Raw genomic sequence first — 23,644 nt, 5'->3', positions numbered from 1 at the left:
TATTTCGATTTTATTGAATCAACGTTGATCTTTTGAAATGTGTAGCAAAATATATTGTCAGAAATTTTAAATGTTTTCTTGCGTTTCGCGTCTTGTTTATGTGTCATGTCAAGTTCGAAGGTTTCATATTAAAAACGAAAGTAGAGTCGGTCACAACATGTGTTACGGGCCGGGGAAACGTTCAGTCTGCCTGGGTTATATATAGGTACGTGGGCTGCTAAATTCATTGTTAATATTGTGTACATATTAAGCTGTCAACTAAAAAAACACATGTACAACTGAGGCGTAAATATTAGAAATAATTTAAATGATGAAAGGGGGGGGGGTAGCTGTTTGCTTCTCCCAGGGACATAGATATAATTGTTAAGCATGTTTAGGTCCCTGCTTCAACGTGGTCTTCTAGCCCTGGCAACCTGAGGGTATAGTGCAGCTATATAAGTTGATATTAATGTCAAAGACATGCTACATACATTTAGACAGTGCCATGCCCTAATTTTAAAGTACAAAGTTTTCGAAGTATGTGAATTTAAAGATTGATACTTGTCATTTTATTGTTATGCACTCATTATTGCATTGGGACAGTTTTGAGAGAAATATGTATATATAGCTGTGATGATTCATGAAAATGATGCGACTTCTACTAAGTTACAGGAATTAAAGAATATATTTTCCTATTTAATTATTTATCATGAAATTTATGTTTTAAAACTGCATAATATTATAACACATTTCAGGTAGATTCATTGGTTTCGGATCAGAAATTATCAATGTTCATGGATTCTCAGAACACAGCAGAGAGAAGTTTATGGTATGAATGCAATTATATAATATTCATTTAATAGTGAAAAGCTACATGTCAGGAAAAAAACAAAACTACATGAAGTTCTGATGATCGGAGTTCATGATGATGTGTTTGTGTATCAACATGATCTGTATATGTTTTCCTGCATTATTTCAATATACTACAGTCGTGAATCAGTGTTTTACATATTTATTTACCTTAATGACAGTCTGTTGGCCCAAGACCGGCAAATATTTGGGAGGATCAATAAATTTAAAATTAAGTCCGTATGTTATCAGCTAATTGTGCCAGTATAAAAAAAAATTAAAGGTTCAGTTTAAAAGACAAAGAACTTATGATACATGTACATGTAGTCCAGATAAAAAGTAAAATAAAATTATTTAAATGGGATTAAAAAAAAAGATGTTTGCAACTGACAGTCATACTGATAATTTTCATTATTTAGCTATTTTCCATAATAAACAGGACAGATAATTAATACTACACCATTGGTCATTGTTGTCATCAGGGCATTCCATATGTAATGTGTTAATATATTAGACAAATACAAACTACTATAAATTCTCTTTTATGGTGTACACACTTCTATTTTCAGAAAAAAACAAAAAACAAAGAAGGAGGGGTACACACTATACATGTATTTATTGGGGTATAATGCAACCACTGAAATTCAAAATGAAGAGATTTTTTTTTTCCATTGAGGAATTTAAAAAGAAAAATTAATGAAAAGATTTTCCAACTGCAGAGAATACAATTATGTTATTATACAGTTAAAGTATATCATTGAGGGAGGGAGCAAGATTCCAGTTCCCCAAGGCCAGGGCTATACAGTGTATATATATACACACAATATATGCGTTTAAAGCAGAAATATTCCTTTATTTTGTCATTTGTTCGTTGTTAATCCCACATGAAATTTTACATTTCAATATAATGAGTAGGGTTACATTCATAACAATGATATTTAATGCCTACAAAACCTTCTCAGATAACATAACAAATAACAAAATTTTATCCCCACGAAAATTTGTGCTTCTACAGTACATGTATATAATCAACACCTTAATGCGAGTAAAACTTACAGTAGATGCAAAAATAGTATTTTTAAGTGCAGTGACTGGAAAAGCACAGTAAATTCAGACCAAACTCAAGTTAAATCATTATTTAGTGTCTAAGGAACAAGTTGTTTGTAAGTGTATTAAAAATACTAAATAAGACAATAAAAGACATTTTGACAGTACAACAAAAAATATAAGGGGCCTCATAATCTTTTAGAGGCCGGACTCTATTAATTAATGTTTGATATCGATTGACTGGCAGACGCTGTAAACCTGAGTGATCAATTATGTTAAGAGAAGTTTGTTAATAAAGAGTATCTGTTACAATGTACCACTTAACCAGATTATTAAAATTTAATTTAAAAGGAAAACATTTTGTTGATAGTGAACAAGTCGGTGTGCCAAGAATATTACAAATGTATATGTAATTTCAAATGAGCAAGAAATGTTATAATCTGTGTATTATAATTACTTAGATTGCATAAATTAAGCTCTCTGTATATATTTTTTGATGGAATTAGAAGAAATCTGAAAGATTGTAACCCCCCCCCTTCTCAATTTTTTACCCTCCATGATTATTTTAATTTCAGTTTTCTCATACAAATCAATTACACTCTAGTATATACTGCACACCAAAGAGCTCTGATTTTATGGTATTTTTATGGAGATAGAGACTAATTCGCCCTGGGGTCTAAATCAAATTTAATAAATTGAAAACCTAGCAGTCTGTTACTGAATTTTAGTTAATACAAGCATTCTTAACAATTGAATGAGAAAATCATATTGTATAAAGGTATAAATAATGAGCTTATCAGATCTACTTCATTTTCTTGAATTTCAACATGTTCAACATAGGGTACATGGCATATTTACACCCTAAGAAAAATATTCTCAGACATTAAAGTATTGATGAACAGAAATCTCTACACATTGTTTACTTGAGTGAGAAAACACATGCAAATAAAGTGTTCAATTTATTTATCTTGGACTAAAAACATTTTTGATTTAGTGTATAGAGGGTCCTTAACAGTCCTTTAATTGTCTTTATTCTAATCGGGATCGGTATTCAACTTAACGTTCACTTTCATTTTAATCATGCGAATGTGATTTTGACAGCTGACAAGAATATGTATTATCTGGTTGTGAAGCTTTGATGAGGGTGTACAGTATGAGATATGTACATTTAATGTCGTCTTCACAAGGAGGGTTTAATTCGAATTAAACGTAAGCTAATACAGATTAAATTTGAACCACATTCACATGGACAATTTAATGTGAATAAGTTAATTCAAATTAATTTACTACGCATCAAATTTCTTTGCATTAAGGCCATGTGAACACTAAGGAAAGCTATAATTAGAAATAAATTTTGATGCATGCGTAATAGCACAATTAAGCCACATGCCATATGTTGCTCAGGTCAGATACATTATTTACATGATTAAATACAATGAAACTCCTCAATGTTTGGAAATATATGATTTTTTTTAATATGATGACCTAGCTGAAGTTGAAAATACAGTGCTACCTTGGTATATTGCCCTCTGTTATATTGCCACCCTCGCTTATTGCCAAGAATTCTCGAAGAACGGATTTCCCCCTTTTGTTAATACACCCGTTATATTGCCACCCCCGCTTATTGCCATCCGCCACTGGTTTTGGGAACAAAAGGTCAAATTATATAAGGAAAACCCTTGAGAACAATGCCAATTACCTAGAGTGGGTCGGTAATTTGGACAACACACCCGTACTTTGACAGTGGTTACGGTGAAGCGGAACGGGCTGGACAAGGAATTCAGCTAAATTAAAAATAATTGGTGAATAAAACTCAAAATTAGCAATGTCTTTGGCGTGTTTTTATAAGATAGAAGAATTATTTCATCACAGTAATGGAAACGTCAGGCAAGAGAAAGCGTACAAATTTGGATTACGAGAAAAAAAAATTGATTGATCAACATTCGATCTATTTGATTGCAAATCGCCGATTATTGCTTATCATGGATAATGCACCAAACCATAATAAATGCAAATATTCATTTGTGTCCCCTTAGATTAAGAAGCCATTCTATTGATCAAAAGGAAATCCCACCTCTATTTTTAGACTACTATAATTCCGCACGTGAAAATATTAAGGATTCTGTTACCCCTGAATTTTTCATAAATTGTTGGGCACAGATTGGGTTGATTGATAAATATCAAAACAGAATCGGAAGAGAAGTACACAGGTACCAGCAAACATAAGAATGCATGTTTATTACAACAGGTTGACGTACTCTGACGCGTGACTTGCCATTCGTCATGACACTTTACCAACCGAACTTTTTAACTGATTCAGAAATTCTTGAGACGGTGAAAAAAATCTACTTTCGATTCAGATGAGATTAATAATAATTCTCAAAACTTTTTTAATACCGAGAGGCTATAACGGCTACTGACATCTTTGTTATCAGGTTATTAAATTCTTAGAGCATGGCGAAAGAGCAGGGAATTGACAGGTGTTCAATATTCTGACATTTTGTTTCTTTTCAGTAAAAATATTGTAAACCAAAAAAATAATGACTTCTTTTTCAAAAAGAAACGAGAGCTTCCTTTATACTTATGTGCACGTATGACAGCATGACATTAACAGACTGTAACTGAAATGAATTACGTAAACTATTTATTTTGCTTTGATTACCCACTGAATTGTAATTTATGGCAGAATTCGTTATATTGCCGCCCTCGCTATAATGCCAAAATCTGCCTTGGACAAAAGCTGGCAATATACCGAGGTAGCACTGTACACTGTTTTATAAATAACTATATTTTGTATTTCCTGTCCTATATATACTAACGGTACATGATTAGATATATCATGTATAATGACATATTGATGATGCTTTATCAATGGACAGTAATTATTCATTTTTATTCCTACATTAACTTATTCAGGTGTAACCGGTCAACAGAGGATGCTTACTCCTCCTAGACACCTGATCCCACCTCTGGGATTTGCAGGGGGTCCTTGCTTTTGCCAGGCACTTCACAGATTTGTAATGTTTATAAATTTTTTGAGATTGATCACTATTCATTATATTTAATTTTTTTTTCATTCACATGTAATTATGTTTTTGAACTCAAAATTAAAGACACCACAGAGGCATATACATCTGTTTCATATTTGAATAATTTACTAGACAAAGACATTAATGGCAAGGTAACAATTAAATTTTATGATAAACACGTAACTTTAATTTTTCTATTATTAACTTCCCTTACTTATGTAGCATTATCACCTTCATATGGAGTTTATGACTCCCATTTGATTCAAAGGACAAGAGCATGTGTACCTAGTACAAACAATTACTAAAATGAGGCAAGCTATTGGCAAATAAGTTGATGATACAGGTTGAACATTTTGCAAATACGCGACTTCCGAGATACGTTTCCGACCCGATTTTTACATCACGCAAAAGTGAAATGTAGGGCATGTTTACTTCCGTTTTCATCGTAAACGATGGCGTCATTAGATACAGACTGCGATTACGACTATAATTTCAATTCTTGGCAAGTGCCTATGCTGAAAGACCTTTTATCCTTTAAAGGAATAGCTTTTTCAATATATTAAAATCATCATTTGATAAGACTTTGTGAACTGGGAGTTGAAATTCAGAAGTGGCAGATGATTAGGCCTACAGGGTGGTGATGTCAAACTTTGGAGATAAAGTTTTCCGAAATATAACAAGTGTTGATAGGTGGTCTGAAGATCTCATAAAACTGCCGAACATTGAGATTTCCGATGTTTTCATAAAACTTTTGAACGATGGCTGGAGTACGTTATTCTCGGTTGAAAACATAGACAGAGACAAGACAATGGATACAGACTAAAACAACCACGTTGATAAAGTGAAAGTGTCCCCCCTGTCTGATGATTTTCAGTACATCAAGTGTGACACAGTTCCTGAGACTAGCCAGATGCAGATCCGTACAAGACCTGGATATTTGTTGAGGGCAATGAACAGATTCACTCAGGTGGATGTAGTGTAAATATTCTGGTTTTCACATTATGACTACAGATTCTCCAGTAGAATTTAAAGCAATAATTATCAAAAATGTTATTTCATAAAGATATACTAATGCTTTTTGTTCATAAAAAAACATACACAGAGGGAGCCCTGTCTCAGCCTACAAGCATTTATGATTATGTAAATTGCTCAATACACTTCTCATGTCATGGAATTTCATATTCAATACTTCATCACTTTGAACAAAAGTTCTCTTGATTTTAGAGATGATGGGTCGTGTAAGCACTGTACAGCTTCGATATTTGCTGTGGCTTCATTCTGTGAGAGGCACAAAGACTGTCACACTCAAGTCGGAACAGATATTCCATGTGTTTGGGACAATTTTTTAAGCCTCGTGTCATCTCATCTTGTATTGGCCAATTACATAAAACTACAGGACTATACAGGAGAAGAACCTGAAGTTAGCGCTCACCATTCAATAAACAACCCATGCAAGTCCTTGAACAACAACCCTATTAAAGAAATTGAAGAAAAAAAATTGTTTCAACTCCTGTGTTTTTACACAAAATGTGGATTTTTCTGTGAGCAAATACATTATGATCCTTTGAAATTTGAGGAAATAGTACAAAAATGTGAATATCTCTTCGACAAACATTTGAAAGTTGCAATTATGTCTCTCTAAGTATAGCAGAGCAACAAATTTGTAAATGAGATAAGCATGTAATGCATAATAATTTATGGCATTCTTGATTATAACAGTGAGGAAAAACTTAAAACACTTTTGGTCTAAGGTACAGGATTCATTAATATTCATAATTTATTGATGGCAGAATACCTGAACTGATAAATATAAATTAGGAACAAACAATAAAATATTTCAATCATCATGATCATATGATTAAATTCTTTCATAAATAAATACAATATTTACATTACAGTTTGTATCAGACCTGGGGTAATGGTAATGCATTGTAATCATTACATTTTTTCAAAGTAATTGGATGTAATGTGTAATGGACTCATCTTTCAATTACAATTGTAATGTTTATGCATTAATTAAAAAAAAAATGTCAGTAATGACCATTGCCTTTCAATTACATTTTGGTTTTAAATCTCTCTTCATTATTGAATCTGAAACAAATAAAGGTCACTGAGAGGTTATTTTTTTTTTTATTTATAATGTTAAAGTCTTAAAATTAAAATCCTATATCTTACTTTAAAAAAAAAAAATGTTTATTCAGTGGTGATTGACAGACATACTACATGTAAATAATTGTTTTAATGGAAAACTTCTTGACAAGACAGTTATAAAATCAATTGAAGAAAGCCAGAATTGTTTTGAAAAAAAAAGAAGAAATCATTGGGTTTCAAAGAAGCCACAAAACAAGTGACATTAATACATTTATTTAAAAAAAAAACGGAGGAACTAACATCAGAGACTGAACAAAACTGCAACATTAAAAGTGTTCCGATCCACTTTCTTTGTCAACTGTAGATCATGGTAGATTGGTAAACTACATGGACATGATAAATGAATACAAAATCCAAATACCACTCTGACTTACAGACATGAGGGAAAGCATATCAACCAAGCACAAAGTGTGAAAAGTATAGATATAAATTGTGTGGTCATAAAATTTGTGTTTTTCTCTTATAAAATGTAATGTGTAATGTAATTCATTACTTAAACAAAGTAATTGTAATTTAATTAATTACTTTTCTAAATGAGGGTAATGGTAATTGTAATGGTAAAAATTTCGAAGTAATTGTAATTTAATGCATTACATTTAAAGTAATTGACCCCAGGTCTGGTATGTTTTAGATGCCTTTATGGAATGAACATTCAGATACATAAAAAAGATCTTATTCTTTTGATTTAATTTACATGTAAGCACTTGTTTCAGATGTCATATTATGTGCATAGCTACTATTCATGATCATAGAGCATTCATGAACACATCTTTGGATAGTACAATTACATGCATCATATATAGATCATTATTCGTTCGTCAAGTGGTGATACAAGAGGGAGTGATTCCAACAAGGCACTTTAATGTGTTATGGCTCTTATAGTTATTGTATGTTTGATGCTGTGCTCTAGGGGTACGTGGCCGCTGAACAAACATCTCTGTTCAGTCGACTACTCTGAACTCTTGTCCAAGGAAAAGCATTCTTGAATGAGTGTGGTATGAATTTCCTTATACTTGTGCTCTTGAAGGCCATTTAATTTGAGGTCCAAATACCTATATAAAATACAGTTACTTAGTAATACTTTTCAAAGTCAAAATACTAATATTCTGTGTGAATTATATTATTTGTGAATCTAAATAAATAAATATATATATATAATATATTTACCAATTACCAGTAATTAATTTATTTAAGGAAATAAACCATTTGTAATATAATAAAAAATTAAGATATATTCATAAAATATTAACAATATTTAGATTTTTATTTGAAACTTAGACAAATTAGTGAACTTGCAGTTTGAATCTAATATTTCTTAGTAACACACCCTATATATGAGATTAATCCATGTGCTAAATATTTGGTATACCTGACTCTCGGCTACCCCAAACAAGTTAGCAAGTAAAGAGGTGTTGACACCAAGTCAAATTCTAAGGAGTGTGATCAAGAATTCTTCGAATCTAGTCAGCTTCCTGGATGGCCCTGTTTTTTTTTTTACATTGACCCTTTTCACACTTCTTCTCTGTTGATGTAGAGGTATACATGTATATTCATAGCGGTTGTACTCGCATATGCATGCTGAGGTTTTTCAATGGAGGTGGTTTCTATTTTGGAATCTTGAAATTGTAGCGACTAAATAGGGTAGGGATAGGATTGTTTTCAGTGGGACAGCCATCTACAAAATGTAGGGAACAAACGGAGTGGTATCGTCTAGGGGAAAACTCCTCATCTCGAAAGACCTGCTGAGGCCGCTGCCTTCGTAATTTGAGTTTCCTCTTAAAATTGGACGCCTTGCATCCAAGGATAAGTGGCTCAACTGGCCTCCCGTCTGCTGCACACCCTGACAAAGAACACCAGTAGTGGCTGGGAGTATCTGTGTTCTTCCTTTTTTTCAGACGTCGAATAATTTCGTCTGCTCAATATTTCGTTGCGATGTAAACATTCGCCATTACAATGCCCTACATTTCCTTATTATCACGTGACTGCTGTGTGTAAAAGTCAGCCGTAAACCACGATTCCGGCGTATCTCGAAAGTTCCGTATTCTGTGTTTGATACAATGACCTTGTTAACAAATACAGTCTACTGTACAGATAAGTCAAATGTTTACTGATCGATGTTTTTCATACAGAAATTGTTAGGCCATTATTTTCATACTGAATTGTCTACAGATTAATCCATTTCACCCTATTATGACAAGGAGCGCACAGCAGGTGTAACTAGTTGACAGGGGATGCTTATTCCTCCATGACAACTCATCCCACCTCTGATGTTTTAGAGATCTATGTTTGCAATGCTCACAATTAGTAATGTTTCAATGCACCTTTGAGCTTAAATACTGTTTGTAATCTTGATATTTCATTAAAGGTCTGCAACATTCTAATAGATGGGAATCACTTTATCTTTTTAGTTATGAACATTTCTTATCAACAAACCCTGTAAGAAGAAGGACGTCTGTTCTACAGTTTGTGGTGGATCATAGAACACATGATATCAACCAAGTTTAAAGGAAGCATGTATAGCCACAATAGAAAAATTTAAGGATTGTGAGAAACCAAATATGACAAATCAGAATAAATTCCATGGGAGTGTGGAAAAAAAGAATAGTAGAGTGTAATCCTCAGGACTTTTTTCAGACTTCCATTAAGTCAGGAAATACTGTTGAACTGACAAAATTAACAAAAATCATGATTCTCAAAAATTCAAGGAAGATGTGCGAGTTAAGATGAAGACGGATTTTAGGAGTTTTGATGACAAAGAATCAACCATTGGAAATATGGCTCTTTGAACTTGGATCTCATTATTGGTTAGTGAATTAAACATTTATATCAATTATCTTGATTGTTAATGACCTAGCAATTTTAATTACTACCATTTAATTTTAACTAATTTTTACATGTACAGGGTTTTAAACTAACTCGTAATCCTTGATAGCCATGTGGGCTACTGAACCTCAATTCTGGGGCCCACATCAAAATTTATTCGCCCACAGATTATCACACCTTCTAATGAATATAAAAACAATAACCCCATTTTTCTTTTCTTTTTTATCATGTGTTTTGTGTTTCTTTTCTATCCATTGTAACATTATGCACAACTTATCTAAATTTGAAGTGGAACTCTTCTGTTTATGAAGATTGATATGATCATTCAATATCATATATAGAGCACATGGCACGTTTTCGTTCACAAATAACAACAGAACTCTATGGTTTCTTGGGCTTATTGACCCGTCGATGCCACATTGTGCCCGACACAATCACTTAGACGCTTTATGTATAAGTACTTCTTATGGGTAATCATAAAGCACTTTACTGATTATGAAATTTTTCAAGAGAAAAATACAAAACATTCGGACAAAATTGAAAAACAAATATTTATTATCGTAAATTTTCTAATCGCCATGTGGGCAACTTGAACATAATTTTAAGTCGCCCATATGGAACATTAGTCGCAAATTGCGAGTGGGTGACTGTTAATTTCAAACCCTGATGTAGCTTCTCACATTGATTTTTTTAAAAATACATGTACATATATTTTTAATTTTCGTGAAAGCTAATGGACAAGGTGCATGTATGACTTAACACCCCCTTCCCACCCTTTTTCCAGTTTTAGCTCACCTGATCTGAAAGTTCAAGTTAGATCACATATTGTCCAGTGTCTGTCCGTCCATCTGTAAACTTTTCACATATTTTCAACTTCTTCTCAAAAAGCACTGGGCCAATATTAAGCAAAGTTGGTACAAAGCATTCCTGGGTAAAGGGGATTCTAAATTTTAAAATGAAGGGCCAAGTTTCCTTCCAAGGGGAGATAATCAAGAAATGCAAAAATAGGGTGGGGCCATTGAAACATATTCTTTCAAGAAGCAATGAGCCAGAAAAGCTGAAACTTATATGTAAGCTTCCTGAGGTAGTGTAGATTGTAAATTATTCAAATCTTGCCCCCACGAGCTTGATGGGGCCACAAATTAGGGGATGAAAATTTTACAATGAAATATATAGGAAAAATCTTCAGATATCTTCTTCTCAAGAACCACTGTGGCAGAAAAGCTGATACTCATATAAATGCTTCCTAAGGAATATTAGATTATAAATTGTTTAGATCATGGTCCCCGGGAGTAGGGTGGGGCCACAATAGGGAATGGATGTTTTACATTGAAAATATTGTAGGAAAAACATCTTTAAAAATCTTCTTCTCAAGACCACTGGACTAGTAAAGATGAAATTTAGTTGAAAGCTTCCTGATCAAGGTAGTGTAGATTGTAAATTGTTCAAAACATGTCCCCTGGGGGTAGGGTAGGGCCACAATAGGGAATCAAAACTTTACATTGAAATATATAGGAAAAATTTTAAATATCTTCTTCTCAAGAAATACTGGACTAGAAAAGATGAAAATTAGGTGAAAGCTTTCTTAGGTAGTGTAGGTTTTAAATTTTTCAGATCATGGCCCCTGGGGGTAGGGTGGGGCCACAATAGGGATTACATTGGATAAATCTTTAAAATGCTTAATTCTTCTCAAGAACATTAAAGCCACGATGAAACATAATAATGTAAGAAGCATCCTCTGGTAGCGTAGATTCATTTTTTATTAAATGATGGCCCCTATATATAGGGTTGGGCCACAAAAGACGATCAAAATTTTACGTAGCCATTAGGAATACATGTATATTGGGGGGGAAATCTGTGGCAGAACAGCAGGGCCAAAGTGACTGATAGGTGAGTGTTGTTGCCCATGGGCCTCTTGTTTTGTTGTTAGCCCACTAGCTTTGCTTTGAGTCTAATCTCATAAATGCTTTCTCATTCAAAACTTACACAAAGTGTAGAGTAAATATTCATTTAATTAAAAGTAGGGATAAGTTTAAAAAGGCCAAAAAATTTAATCATGACTGTCACAATATTTTGACTTGTGTTTTATGATATATATTGATGCATATCACTTAATTTTTTTTTACTTTTGTTCCACGTGTTCTATAGAATATTAAAAAAAAATTCCTTGAAGTTTCCACTGTAAAATTGTTATTAATAAGAATAAATGTATTCTTCAATCATTATGATAAGGTTTGTTTATAAATATAATTTATCATGTTTATAGAATCAGTAATCATGGTAATTCAAAATTCTATATCTCAAAAAAAAAAAATTTACATTTTGTAAAGTACATTGAAGTCGTACTTAAATTAAGATGACTTGAATTCTTTTCTGATTTTTAAATTGACAACCAAAAAAGTAAAGATAATTAAGATTGCCTTTAACTGGTAACCAACTTCAGTTGAAAGTTATCTCCATATACTGGTCCATGTATAACAAACACCCCTAATTAAGAGACTATGTGCGACAAATAAGGACATATAAATTTTATGAATTTATAATTGCAATAAAATCATGAGATATTTTTAGATTATGATAAAATCTGTTGAAAGCAAATGTGTCAGTTAACATGGTTAATCATGTTAATTATGTAAGTTTAACTGATAAGAGGGATAAGTTGAAGACACTAAGTCATGTAAGTTGACAACATATTTATTAAAAAATGGTGAATGAATTTTAGCAATGGACAGGCTTTCTACAGCACAGTGTGTATATACCGTATATACTCGCCTATAAGTCGGTTTTTTGGGAGTTGTAATTTGGACCAAAACTCTTTGTCCGACTTATAGGCGAGTTATAAAAAGACTGATATTTTAGATGGTCAACATGGTCAATCCCTCTAATAAAAGCTTAAAAAATACAACCGACTTATACATGTTATATGCAAACCGACTTATAGGCGAGTATATACGGTAATATATATATATTTATTTATTATATGATTGAATAATTCCCATCTCTCTGATTGGCTGAGATCCAACAATGTTAGAAAAATACACATGTACTATGTTATATTGACCTGCACGTGACCTTTCAGGTCAATATAAGGAATTATTTATTCTACATTTGACCAAAAATAGATAGGGAAATTCCAAATTGATGCAAATAGTTTTGGAAAGTTATTTCACTTGTTCCTGACTTCCACTCATATGAACATAACATTAAAGGCACATAGATTCTTGGGTGAGGGGTGGGAGTGGGGGGTTGCAGGAGGACTGCCCCTCTCTCCCCACCTTTTGAGAATGTAAAGTTTTATTTTAAATTTTAAGTATAAAAAATTTCAATGAAAGCCCCACTCCCCTCGTTTATGGATCTTTATATCCCACTAAATAAAATTTTGAGTTGGGAGAATTCTTTTCCTTTTTTTTTTTTTGGGGGGGGGGGGGGGCTAGTCAAAAGTTTGTTTTCAGGTAAGTTGTCATTTTTTTTTTCCCTTCTAATGCCCCCATTTTCAAAATCAATCCTATATATGTGCCTGACATTTATTTCCTCTACATTGACCCTAAACTAGAATTAAAAATTCCAAAATACATGTGATAAAACTGGTTGTTTTTTAACCCTGTTTCTCTCATTATGTTCGGCTAGTACTTCAATAGATGTGAACAAGTAAGATGGCATGGATTGCTTAATGAGTGTGTGTCATTTAATCATATAATAAAACAATTATTGCTGTTTTTTCGGTCAATACGATGATTTAGCCACCTTCGAAGTACAATATTCACCTCGCCCTTCGGGCTCGGTGAATACTGTACTCTTCAGGTGTCTAAATCATCGTATTGACCTCAAAAACCAGCAATAATTGTATAATATTTAATGTATATATGTACAGCTAATATTTGTATGTTAAGACTTCCTATACACAATATTTTTTTAATTCAAAAGCCCCTGCAACCTACACATCGAATAATTATTTTCTTCAAATTTAATCTGCCATAGCAAGAATGATTCGAGTGATGAAAAATATTTGCTAAAATGGATAGATTAAAATTTCTTATGTTTAAAAAATGTTTTCTCTACTCATTATTCATTAAAATTTTATGTAAATCTAGTTTTAAATTTTATAATTCTGTTTGGATCACCAAATGAAAGAATATCACTTTTTAAAAAAAAAAAAAAAAATCTCAATCCAAAAAAGAAGGGTCTTTTAATATGTTTAACATTTGAGAGGGTGTAAACTTCTTATTTTAATAGTCCCATGTCGTTGAAACTGGAGAGGACTATAGATTTTCTCCTTGACTGTCTGTCAGCCTGTCCCATTTGGTTTTCCACACTTTTTGTTTTATTAAAACCGTGCTCTGAAAAGTGGGATTTTCCTTTTAATTTATTTAGTTAGCATGTTCTATTATGACACATCAGTCTGTCTGTCAGTCTTTATCACTTGGTTTTCTGGATTTTTTTTTCTAAACTATGGGCATTGGTGGCATATTTCTGCCCCCTACATGCAAGATAAATTATGTTTACATGCAACATAATTATGTAGATATGCGACTTATTTATGCCAACATGCAAAATAATTATGTTACATGCGAGTTACCAACTTCTCAAGAGAATCTAATTTTAAACTTTACTTATGCACGCCATTATATGACATCATACAAGCAAGATGTAACAGAATTATGTTGACATGCGACTTATTTATGTTAACATGCAAGATAATTATGTAGACATGCAACTTATTTATGTCAACATGCAAGATAATTAATGTTAACATGCAACTTATTTATGTAAACATGATAACAAGATACAAGATAATTATGTTGACATGCGAGTTAATTTATTATTTCAATATGTGAGATATGTTTGTTGACATGCAACTTATTATCTTGCATGCATATGTTGACATAATTATTTTGCATGTTTAAATATAACTTGCATGTTGACATAAATAAGTTGCATGTTGACATGAATAAGTCACATGTTGACATAAATAAGTTGCATGTTAACATAATCATCTTGCATGTAAAAAATAACTCGCATGTTGACATAAATAAGTCGCATGTTGAAAAATATAAGCTGCATGTTAACATTATTATCTTGCATGTTGAGATAAATAAGTTGCATATCTACATAATTATCTTGAATGTTGACATAAATAAGTCGCATGTCTACATATTTATCTCGCATGTTAAAATAATTATTTTGCATGTTGACATAGATAAATCGCATGTCTACATAATTATGTTTCATGTTAACATAATTTATCTTGCATGTAGGGGGCAGAAATATGCCACCATACTAAACACTCGCAGATACAGTGTACATGTGTATTTAGCTGATTTTTAGTACATGTGTGTGTACCTTGATAATTAAGTTACAGATCAAGTTTGCATTTCATTCCACTTTGTTGATTTTTGACAGAATTATAGCCTTTCTTATTTTTAAGGGGAACCAGATTACATGTACACTTGCGAATACAGTGTAATTCCAAATTCAAATAATACTCTGTTTTATATATATATATATATATATGCAGGAAGGATTTGATGATTTGAAGTGTTTTTTTTTAAACATGCATGATTAAATGATCATTTAAATTTAATTTCAATATAGATGCATGCATGATGGTGGGCTGAAGAAGAAAACCAGGACAAAAGAAAATTCCTAGTGTTCATCAGAAAAAATAATCTTGCAGCCATTTTGAGTGCTTGAATGTCCAACTGAGAGAGCCAGCCAGTTCGAAAAATATTTCTTGGAAGTTAAACAAATTCTGCTGTGACAATTGAAGTACATTTAAAAACATTCTGATTCATCTATAAGTGAGACTAGATTGCCTTTGACAGTTGCCAGTGGAATTCAGATCTTCTAAATTGTACCAGTATTAATAAATTGAAGTGAATTGCCTTAAAAATAACATTTGTATATGGTGTACATTACTTTAAGAAGATATAGCACACCTGTTTAAACAGTGAGGTCCATAGCTAAACATGGATATGGAATTTAGCTCACCTGATCCAAAGGCTCAATTGCACAATTCTGATAAAAAGAAGTCTCTGGTATCCAACAATGCAACATTTATGTTTGACTGTTTGTCCTCCATTAACTTTTAACATTTTCTTTTTTTTTAACATTTGGTCAATGTAAACCACATTTGGTACAATGTATCTCTGCTTAAAAGGAATAAAGCTTATTCAAATAAAGGTGCTGCATCCTTTTTCAAGGGGAGATAATGAAGAAATATGAAAAATGGAATAATGTCATTAAAAATCTTTCATTTTAAGGTATTCAATGTATAATGAAGGAATATTGAGCAATCTTGAATTATTTTAAATAGTTAAATATGTATTGCTAGATATTAATGATGAAAGTAAAATGAACCAAATTCACATGACTGATAACATATTAAAAACTGCATGACCATTTTGCACCGTAAACATTTTCAAGAGTTATCTGCACCCTTGATGCAAAGAAGAAAATTTAAATTTTGTCAATATATCTGTGGTAGATGACTTATTTTATTTCATATTTCAATAAAGAGAGAGTTTATGCATATTTTCACAAGAGATTTGTATGAGGTTCAAATTACCTTTTTGAATATCTAAACAAAACATGCGCTGCCCATAGACTTCAATATAATATTCAAGGTGCAATTAATTGGACAATAATCAAAATTTTGTAAATTCCTTTGGTGGTGTACTTTTATTTGATAACATCTTCAAAATGATAATTTGATTAAAAACACTGGACCATTCATTTATTAGGTACAGAATATGGTCATTATACATTGAATACCTTAAGAACAACTTGATCATATAAGACAATTGTTATCCAAGAGTTTTCTTAATGAGCATAGATTCAAGTTTTTTTCATTGCCCATAAGGCAAGGATAGAGCTGCAGAGGGGTTAAAAGTTTTGCATGAAAATATGTATAAGTGAAAATTAGCAGGGTGACATAAAGCAAATTCATATGCCAACATTACAACATCATATAGATTTATTTTTTTCAAATTATAAACATTGGGGTTAGGAAAGGGCTAAAAGTAGGGTTTTCATTTTGCATGTATCTAAGTGTCAATATTTAATTTTGTTTAAATTATGGACATTTGGATTAGAAAAGGACTTAAAAATTAGGGGTTAAATTTTACATGTATACAGGTGTCAACATTTTTCATGGGAATATGGAGGGGAAAAATCTTTAAAAATAATCTCTTTAAGAGCAATAGACACAAAATGACTCAGGCAAGCATTTTGGCTTTGGCATCTTCAGGGTATTGGATTTCATTCTTATAATTTTAGGAACATAAAAGTACACCCTATTCTGAAGAAACACAGCGAGTTTGATTTTTTTAAAATAATAAATGATTTTAATGGAAAAAGATGAATTAAGCCTATAGTCATAAAGGTCCAGTTTTCCCTTTGAAGTTTTTATAAGGGGTTTTACCTATTTGATAAGTAATTTGAATTTGTACTTGGTTGTACATGACACACATCTCTATCTATGTAACAGTATATTATATGCAAATATTGTTCAGAATTAGTTGCCTTATTAATGAAATTATTTGTTAAGATTAAAGTGGGCCTTCTGGTCAGGTGGTTTTAGATTTTGCAATCACTTTTTCATCTTTTTTTTTTTAAATCAAATTTGAAAATATGTAAAGAGATAATGGCTTTATTCACTATTTATATTTCAAATCTCAGTCTATTGTATTATTTGATCCACTAGCCTAGCCCGTATTCTTTAATGTGTTAAAATATTCTCATTACATAAATGAATTAATTAAGTAAATTCGTATTCATTTTATCAAATATATATGTATGTTTGATTGTGTCGGTCAAAAGTTTTTTAGAACTTGTAACCAAGCTTAAAAAATTCTTTGTTTGCATATGCAATATCCGGTAACAATATCCGGTAACATGCCTCAAATTTTGACCAAAATTAGCCACACTCTCCCTGCTACCGTCCTACGTTCAACAAAGGAATAAGTGAAAATGTTATGCACCCCCTCCCCGCTCCACGTTTCGGGTACTTATATGAGAATCCTCCCCCTTTTTCATAATTCCCGTTTTGCATGATATTGATGGAAGGGGTTAAGAAAAATAATATATTATTTAATAAGGTTGGATACAGGTGTGATTGAATCAGGGCTTTGGAGTACACCCCATTAAAGAAATTTTGGAAATACTTAAGAAACCAATTCTTCTTGATTATTTCTTTCTTCTGTGGAGAGCACATTGCGGAGTTCATAAATCCACAAAACCTCTTTTCACTAAATTCAATTTTTATGCTACATGCAGGAGTTGAAGTGTCTTGATTTTATTCCCTATTAATAATTCATTATTTATTTATTCAAAATGAAAATTAAAAATTAAGCGCGAGTTTCAGTGCCACCCCCTCCCCCCCCCCCCCGCCCCCTCAAAAAAAAAAAAAAAAAAAAAAAAAAAAACATAAAGTTCAACGAATGAACGCATTATCTGAAGACTGGGTATTAAATTGTTGTCCTTCCTCTTTGACAATGTGTTCTATAGAATGCATTCATCAAGATCATAACCCAGTGGTATCTAAGAAATTTTATCGATGTAGATAACCACTACAACGTTGAGTAGTGCAGTTTTAATGTGTACAAGTAATAGCTTTTCAAAAAGCTTGCCTGACTAATCAATCAATATCTATGGAACGTATATGCAAGATTTTTCCGTCATCAAGGAGTGACATAGTTGCGATACTTCATTACACAAGATGTACAACTGACTTTCTCAAATGTCATAACCAAATACTACAGATTAACGAATATCTAAGACATGCCACTATTTGGTCATTTATTAGTTAGTCCACGGGCTGACTATAGTTACGTTGGGATGAATCTGCAAGTGCGCTAGCGTAGATTATAATCAAAGGCGGATCCAGCGCCGGCGCGCCTGGCGTGCACCCTCCCCCCCCCCCCAACGCCCGTTTGAATTTTTTGTATGTAGAACTTATATGTTCATTATGCTAAAATCAAGGAAAAAACACCTCTTATTTGTAAGAATTCGTCAGCTTCCGGGAGCTTCGCCCCCGAACCCCCATCAGGGCTTTGCCCTGGACCCACTGGGGTTTCAATACAGCCCCCAGACCCCCTGTCTTCTACTGCGCCCTCCCGTTATGAAATTCCTGGATCCGCCACTGATAATTCTGCGAAAAATAGATGATTCTTAAGAAATTCATATTACATGTACTCTCTTACTAGAAGTAAATTATGAACAGTTTTAACTGGGAAAGTTGTCTTGAAGTGTTTGAGACAAACATGCTTCAATGCTGCTCTAGAAATCAAACTAAATGACCTGTACACTTTATAGCTAGCACAAAACAAGATACTAATAACACCCCCCCCCCCCCCGGACAAAACTCAGGCGATGATGGTCTTACCATATACGTGTACATGTATTATAAATGAGTTTTTCTTTTCAACCGATTTCAGGACCTTTCTCATAATTATAATAACCTGCTTTTTATGAAATGAAAACCAGTGCAGATCATGATGTCGTGGAGTGAAGCCCATTCCTCTAAGGGCACTGACCTACACTCTTGTCACTGTATTAAAAGGAAATCCTTGTTCATCACAAAGCATGAAATAATATGCTACTCGCTGACTTTCTAAGCTTTCTTAAAAACCTAACCTTGTAACGTACATTATTAATAAATGATATACTTAAAAGAAAGGCTAGGTGGAAAACAGACTGAATCAAGAAGGGATGTCCCATTTACTAGGTGGAGGGAGTTTGTTTATGATTAGACTAGTCCACTTAAAGGATAAATAGTAAGAATAATCAGCAAATCCATTGCTTTAGTGTTGCCTGTCCATATACAATGTGTTCTCTTAAAAACATGAGATAAAATTTACTGTTAATAAAAAATTTGGAGCTTAAGAATCGTGTTAAAAGAATGAACATTACTTATTTCCATAGAAGTTATCACACCCATTCAATAGAACAACCCAAGAAAAAGGTGCGAAGATAATTTACGTGACATTTGGCGCGAAATGATTGTGTCACCCCTTTCGTAGATGGCAAACGGACTGATCCAGTAGTTTAGAAACGCAGAAAAAATGTTATACGGACATGTCCGTACAAAGAAACGCAAAGAATAAACATGTGCATGCAAAAAACTGAAGGGTTTAAACACATCATTATTTTGCATCAGTTATATGATTCTTTCTCCTGCAAACTGTAATTGTTTAAATGCAGGTAACAAATTCCGATGTAAATCAGCTTGCACAAAATCTAGTTCATTAAGAATGATCGCTTAGTTTCGGATCCCTGAAATATTAATCCTTATACTGCCTGATGCACGTGGCGTCGGGCAATCATGGTGTTATACCTATAATATATGTATCAGAATCGTATTGCATTTTTGAACTTCACAGGAATTCTGTTTTTTTTTGTGAGCATGGCAACACCATTCACTGAAATAAAAAAGTGAAACAAAGAACTGAGTGTATCTTAGCGTACTCTACTTGTATTCCAAGTTTTATTTAAATCGGGCAAAACTGTAAGAGGAGAAGCAATTTGAAAAAATACAAGTAGATCAGACAGTGGAAAGTCCAGACTTACAAATGACGGACACTACCATTGCATAAGATCTTTCTATCACATAAAATCGAAAAGTAGAGCTTAAAACTAATTAATGCATCCTTTGTTTTGATAGCATCAGTCACTTCTCTTTAAAGGAAGTATTACTTCTCAATTTATTTGTATTTCTGGGAAGTTCTGTTTTCAGTTTTACTGGATTTTAATATTCAGGAAAAAACTGCTCGCCCGGAGACGTAAAACAAAGCATTAATTTACTGTGGCCTTATGAAGTGAGCTTGTTAGTCCAGTAGCGTTGTCCTATATAATTACTATAGATTTTAGCAAGAGTGAGTATTTGAGGGCCCTGAAATACAACATCGTTACTTTGGTGTATTATACTTTCATGTAAATTACTGGAATTTGATTCGTGGAGAAACATTTGTTAAAAAACACCGTTATCCTCTGAATGATGAAACTGCGCCTTCCAGATAGAATTTAACAACAATCTAATTGCTTGAGGACAGAAGATATCATCCCCCCCCCCCCCCCCCACACACACACACACAAAGACCGCCAGGAATCTATGCGCGAGCGCTTCATCTTTATTTGTATTTGTATAAAACATTCAGAATAATATAATATAGAATGATATAATAAATACTTCATGTAGTAGAGGGTAACATTTATATAACTTTATACATGCAGTATTTATATAATATGATGTCCATGGATACTAAAATCAAAGACGTCACTTTTTTCGTTTATGCGGTATAATGACGGATCAAAATTGTTCGTCCCTGGCACCTGTTTTACTTTGTATCCGGAGTGTACTGTATCTGTTAACAATAGTCTCAAGAAGTTCTTCAAAAGTGCGTGTAGCACGTCAATACGACAAGTTATGTGAATTGCTGTTTAATTTTAATAATTTTCGATACATGTATATTTAATACCTTTGATCAACGAAATTCAAAGAAAATGACGAGATTTCCAGACAGCAGTAGGCCTACGTCAAGCAAATGGCCTTCAAAGATCTATCAATTCTGTGAAGACTGTGTGTTTTATCCGTGAACAATTTCTCTGTTTTAATATTTTCTAAAATGTTTTATTACATAAAATAGATTTTATATAAAAAAGTGAAAAAAAAATCTGCTCAAAGTCTAATATTCACTTCCCTAGTGGTGAGCAGAAAAAAAGGTCTTATACACGTGTTTGTTGTACTTTTAATCAATATGTACATAAAAAAAAACGCTGGCTAATGAACGAGGCAATGTAGAGGTAATGTAGCGGTAATGTTATCTTTTTTGTAGTGGTAATGAGTATGCAGCAGTAATGAAAATTTTGAAAATGTAGCGGTAATGATACGCACCCTCCAAAACATATGACTCGATATACACCCCCCCCCACCCCCACCCACTCCACCCTCAGCCATTTGGCCGACCTATTTCAATACAACCTCCCTTTGATATTTTTTTATTTATAACAACTTTAGTTTTAAAACTTTTTAATTTTATCTTATTATTTAAAGATTGGAGTTATTATTTACGGATTTGAATTTAATATTACACCAAATTTGTCTTCTTAAAAAAAATTATCCCAGGAACGTGTGTCGGTAGTAGTCGATGTTAGGGCCGGTACACACGGTAAGGCTTGTCTTATAAGTATAAAATCTTACATTTTGCAGGACGGACGTAGCGTCCACACGCTAAGGCATGACTTACAAGATTATAAACAGCATTTCCATAAATTCCACGTGTTTTTGAGGCGTAAACAGTGGACATCATTAAAATAGAAGTATAGATTACTTGCTAGGGCTTTGAAATAATTTTACAGACTAGTGCAATCACACTTCTTGAAAAAGAGGAGGTTGAACAAAAGCATTTGCGGATATTTTCATTATCTTATTCGAATATACTTAATGTTCCCTTTAATCTACCCACGTGTTTGATAAAAAATAGATTGAAATTTGTGTGAGTGGATTTCATTATTATAAGGCAAGTCTTACCGTGTGTACCGGTCCTTAATGATAATGAAAACTATTACATGTACATGTATGACGATAATAAGTAGATATACATGTAAAAGGCTATTCGAATTGAACAGTCTCGTATTTTTTTTTTTATACCTAACAATCAATCATTTAAGACGACAATACATGTACTCCTAAGAGCAAGCCTATTTCCCGAGGCGAAGTCAGCAAGATTTCAGTTCCCCAAGAGCATTTTTTACAGATTCCATTCTGTATTCATAATGTGTACATTTTAATTTAAAATTTCCAGTAAATTTACATTTCAAATATAACTCGTTTCATTCATCTTTGATTTTCTCTGTAACAGAGATTTTTTTAGCAAGACAATTGCATCATAAATAAATTATAAAGTAATCACGCTATAAAGAGAGAGACCTCCCCCCCCCTCCCCCGGTGTTTTAAGGGGGCCGACTGGGGTTTTCATTGCGCAATACTTCGCGCAGCATAGTTTAATAAGGCGTATTTCTTTATAAAATAGATGCTCTTGAAATTTTAAACATAGTAAATTGAGAATCTCACAATCATTTTTATTATTTTTTATGTAAATCAGTGGTATCTGTCATGTTTTAATGTACTCCAGAAAAACAGGAAAATATCATGAATTTTGAGATGCCCCCCTCTGGAAACCAGATGGTAGAATTTTGTGTTTCTTGCATAAAATGTACAATATAGTATTACCCATCAAATAATATAATTTGGCAAAAAGTCTATAGTAGCATTTGTATAATTTGCTCCGAAGTGCGAAAAAATTGTATTTCTCTATATAATCCAATAGTAAATGTACCTGTATTTTGAGATGGTCCCTACAAAATTACCAGACGGTAGATTTTCACTAAACTTGGCATGTATACTGAAGTCAATGTAAGGTTCATATGGAATAAAATTAAAGAGTTTCTCTATAATAGTTTTTTTCACACAATAAACCCCCAGTCGGCTCCCTTAAATAATTAAAATACGAAAGAAAAAATACACAAAAATGCAATGTGCAGAAAATAACACTTATTATAGTACACTATTTTATAGTAAAGGTTAGCCAGACAAGGTGGTTCGACTCTTCGTTGACAAATTCCTGCTTGCAGCTTGTTGTAGAGTGCACTGGATGTGACAACATTTTAGCACTGAGTTTTTCAAACTCGATCTCCTCCCCTTCAGGACAGGATAAGTGTTGGTCGTCCAAGACGTATGTTCATCTTCTTGTATAGACCAAATGTAGGTA

General features: G+C 32.8%; 1 protein-coding gene and 1 long non-coding RNA gene across 3 annotated transcripts; both read left to right on the top strand.

The window, feature by feature from the left end:
* The first annotated feature begins 57 nt into the window (after positions 1–57).
* Positions 58–15,981, top strand: LOC133186090 (uncharacterized). Of its 2 annotated transcripts, XR_009720998.1 has the most exons (4): positions 58–205; positions 735–808; positions 9,464–9,859; positions 15,471–15,981. It is a non-coding gene; the product is annotated as an uncharacterized LOC133186090 (long non-coding RNA). The 2 variants fall into 2 exon arrangements; XR_009720999.1 differs by lacking the exons at positions 58–205; positions 735–808 and adding an exon at positions 2,977–3,084.
* LOC133186089 (uncharacterized) lies at positions 5,561–6,751 on the top strand. The gene is made up of 2 exons (XM_061321370.1): positions 5,561–5,882; positions 6,129–6,751. Exons 1-2 carry the CDS (start codon positions 5,815–5,817, stop codon positions 6,544–6,546), a joined length of 486 nt encoding a protein of 161 aa, XP_061177354.1. The 5' UTR covers positions 5,561–5,814; the 3' UTR covers positions 6,547–6,751.
* Positions 15,982–23,644: the final 7,663 nt, after the last annotated feature.

This window comes from Saccostrea echinata, unplaced genomic scaffold (assembly GCF_033153115.1).
Source record: "Saccostrea echinata isolate AGI-Se365-2 ecotype Australia unplaced genomic scaffold, CSIRO_AGI_Sech_v1 ptg000012l, whole genome shotgun sequence".
NCBI classification, from domain to species: domain Eukaryota; kingdom Metazoa; phylum Mollusca; class Bivalvia; order Ostreida; family Ostreidae; genus Saccostrea; species Saccostrea echinata.
This window is presented reverse-complemented; position numbering and strand designations above follow the sequence as displayed.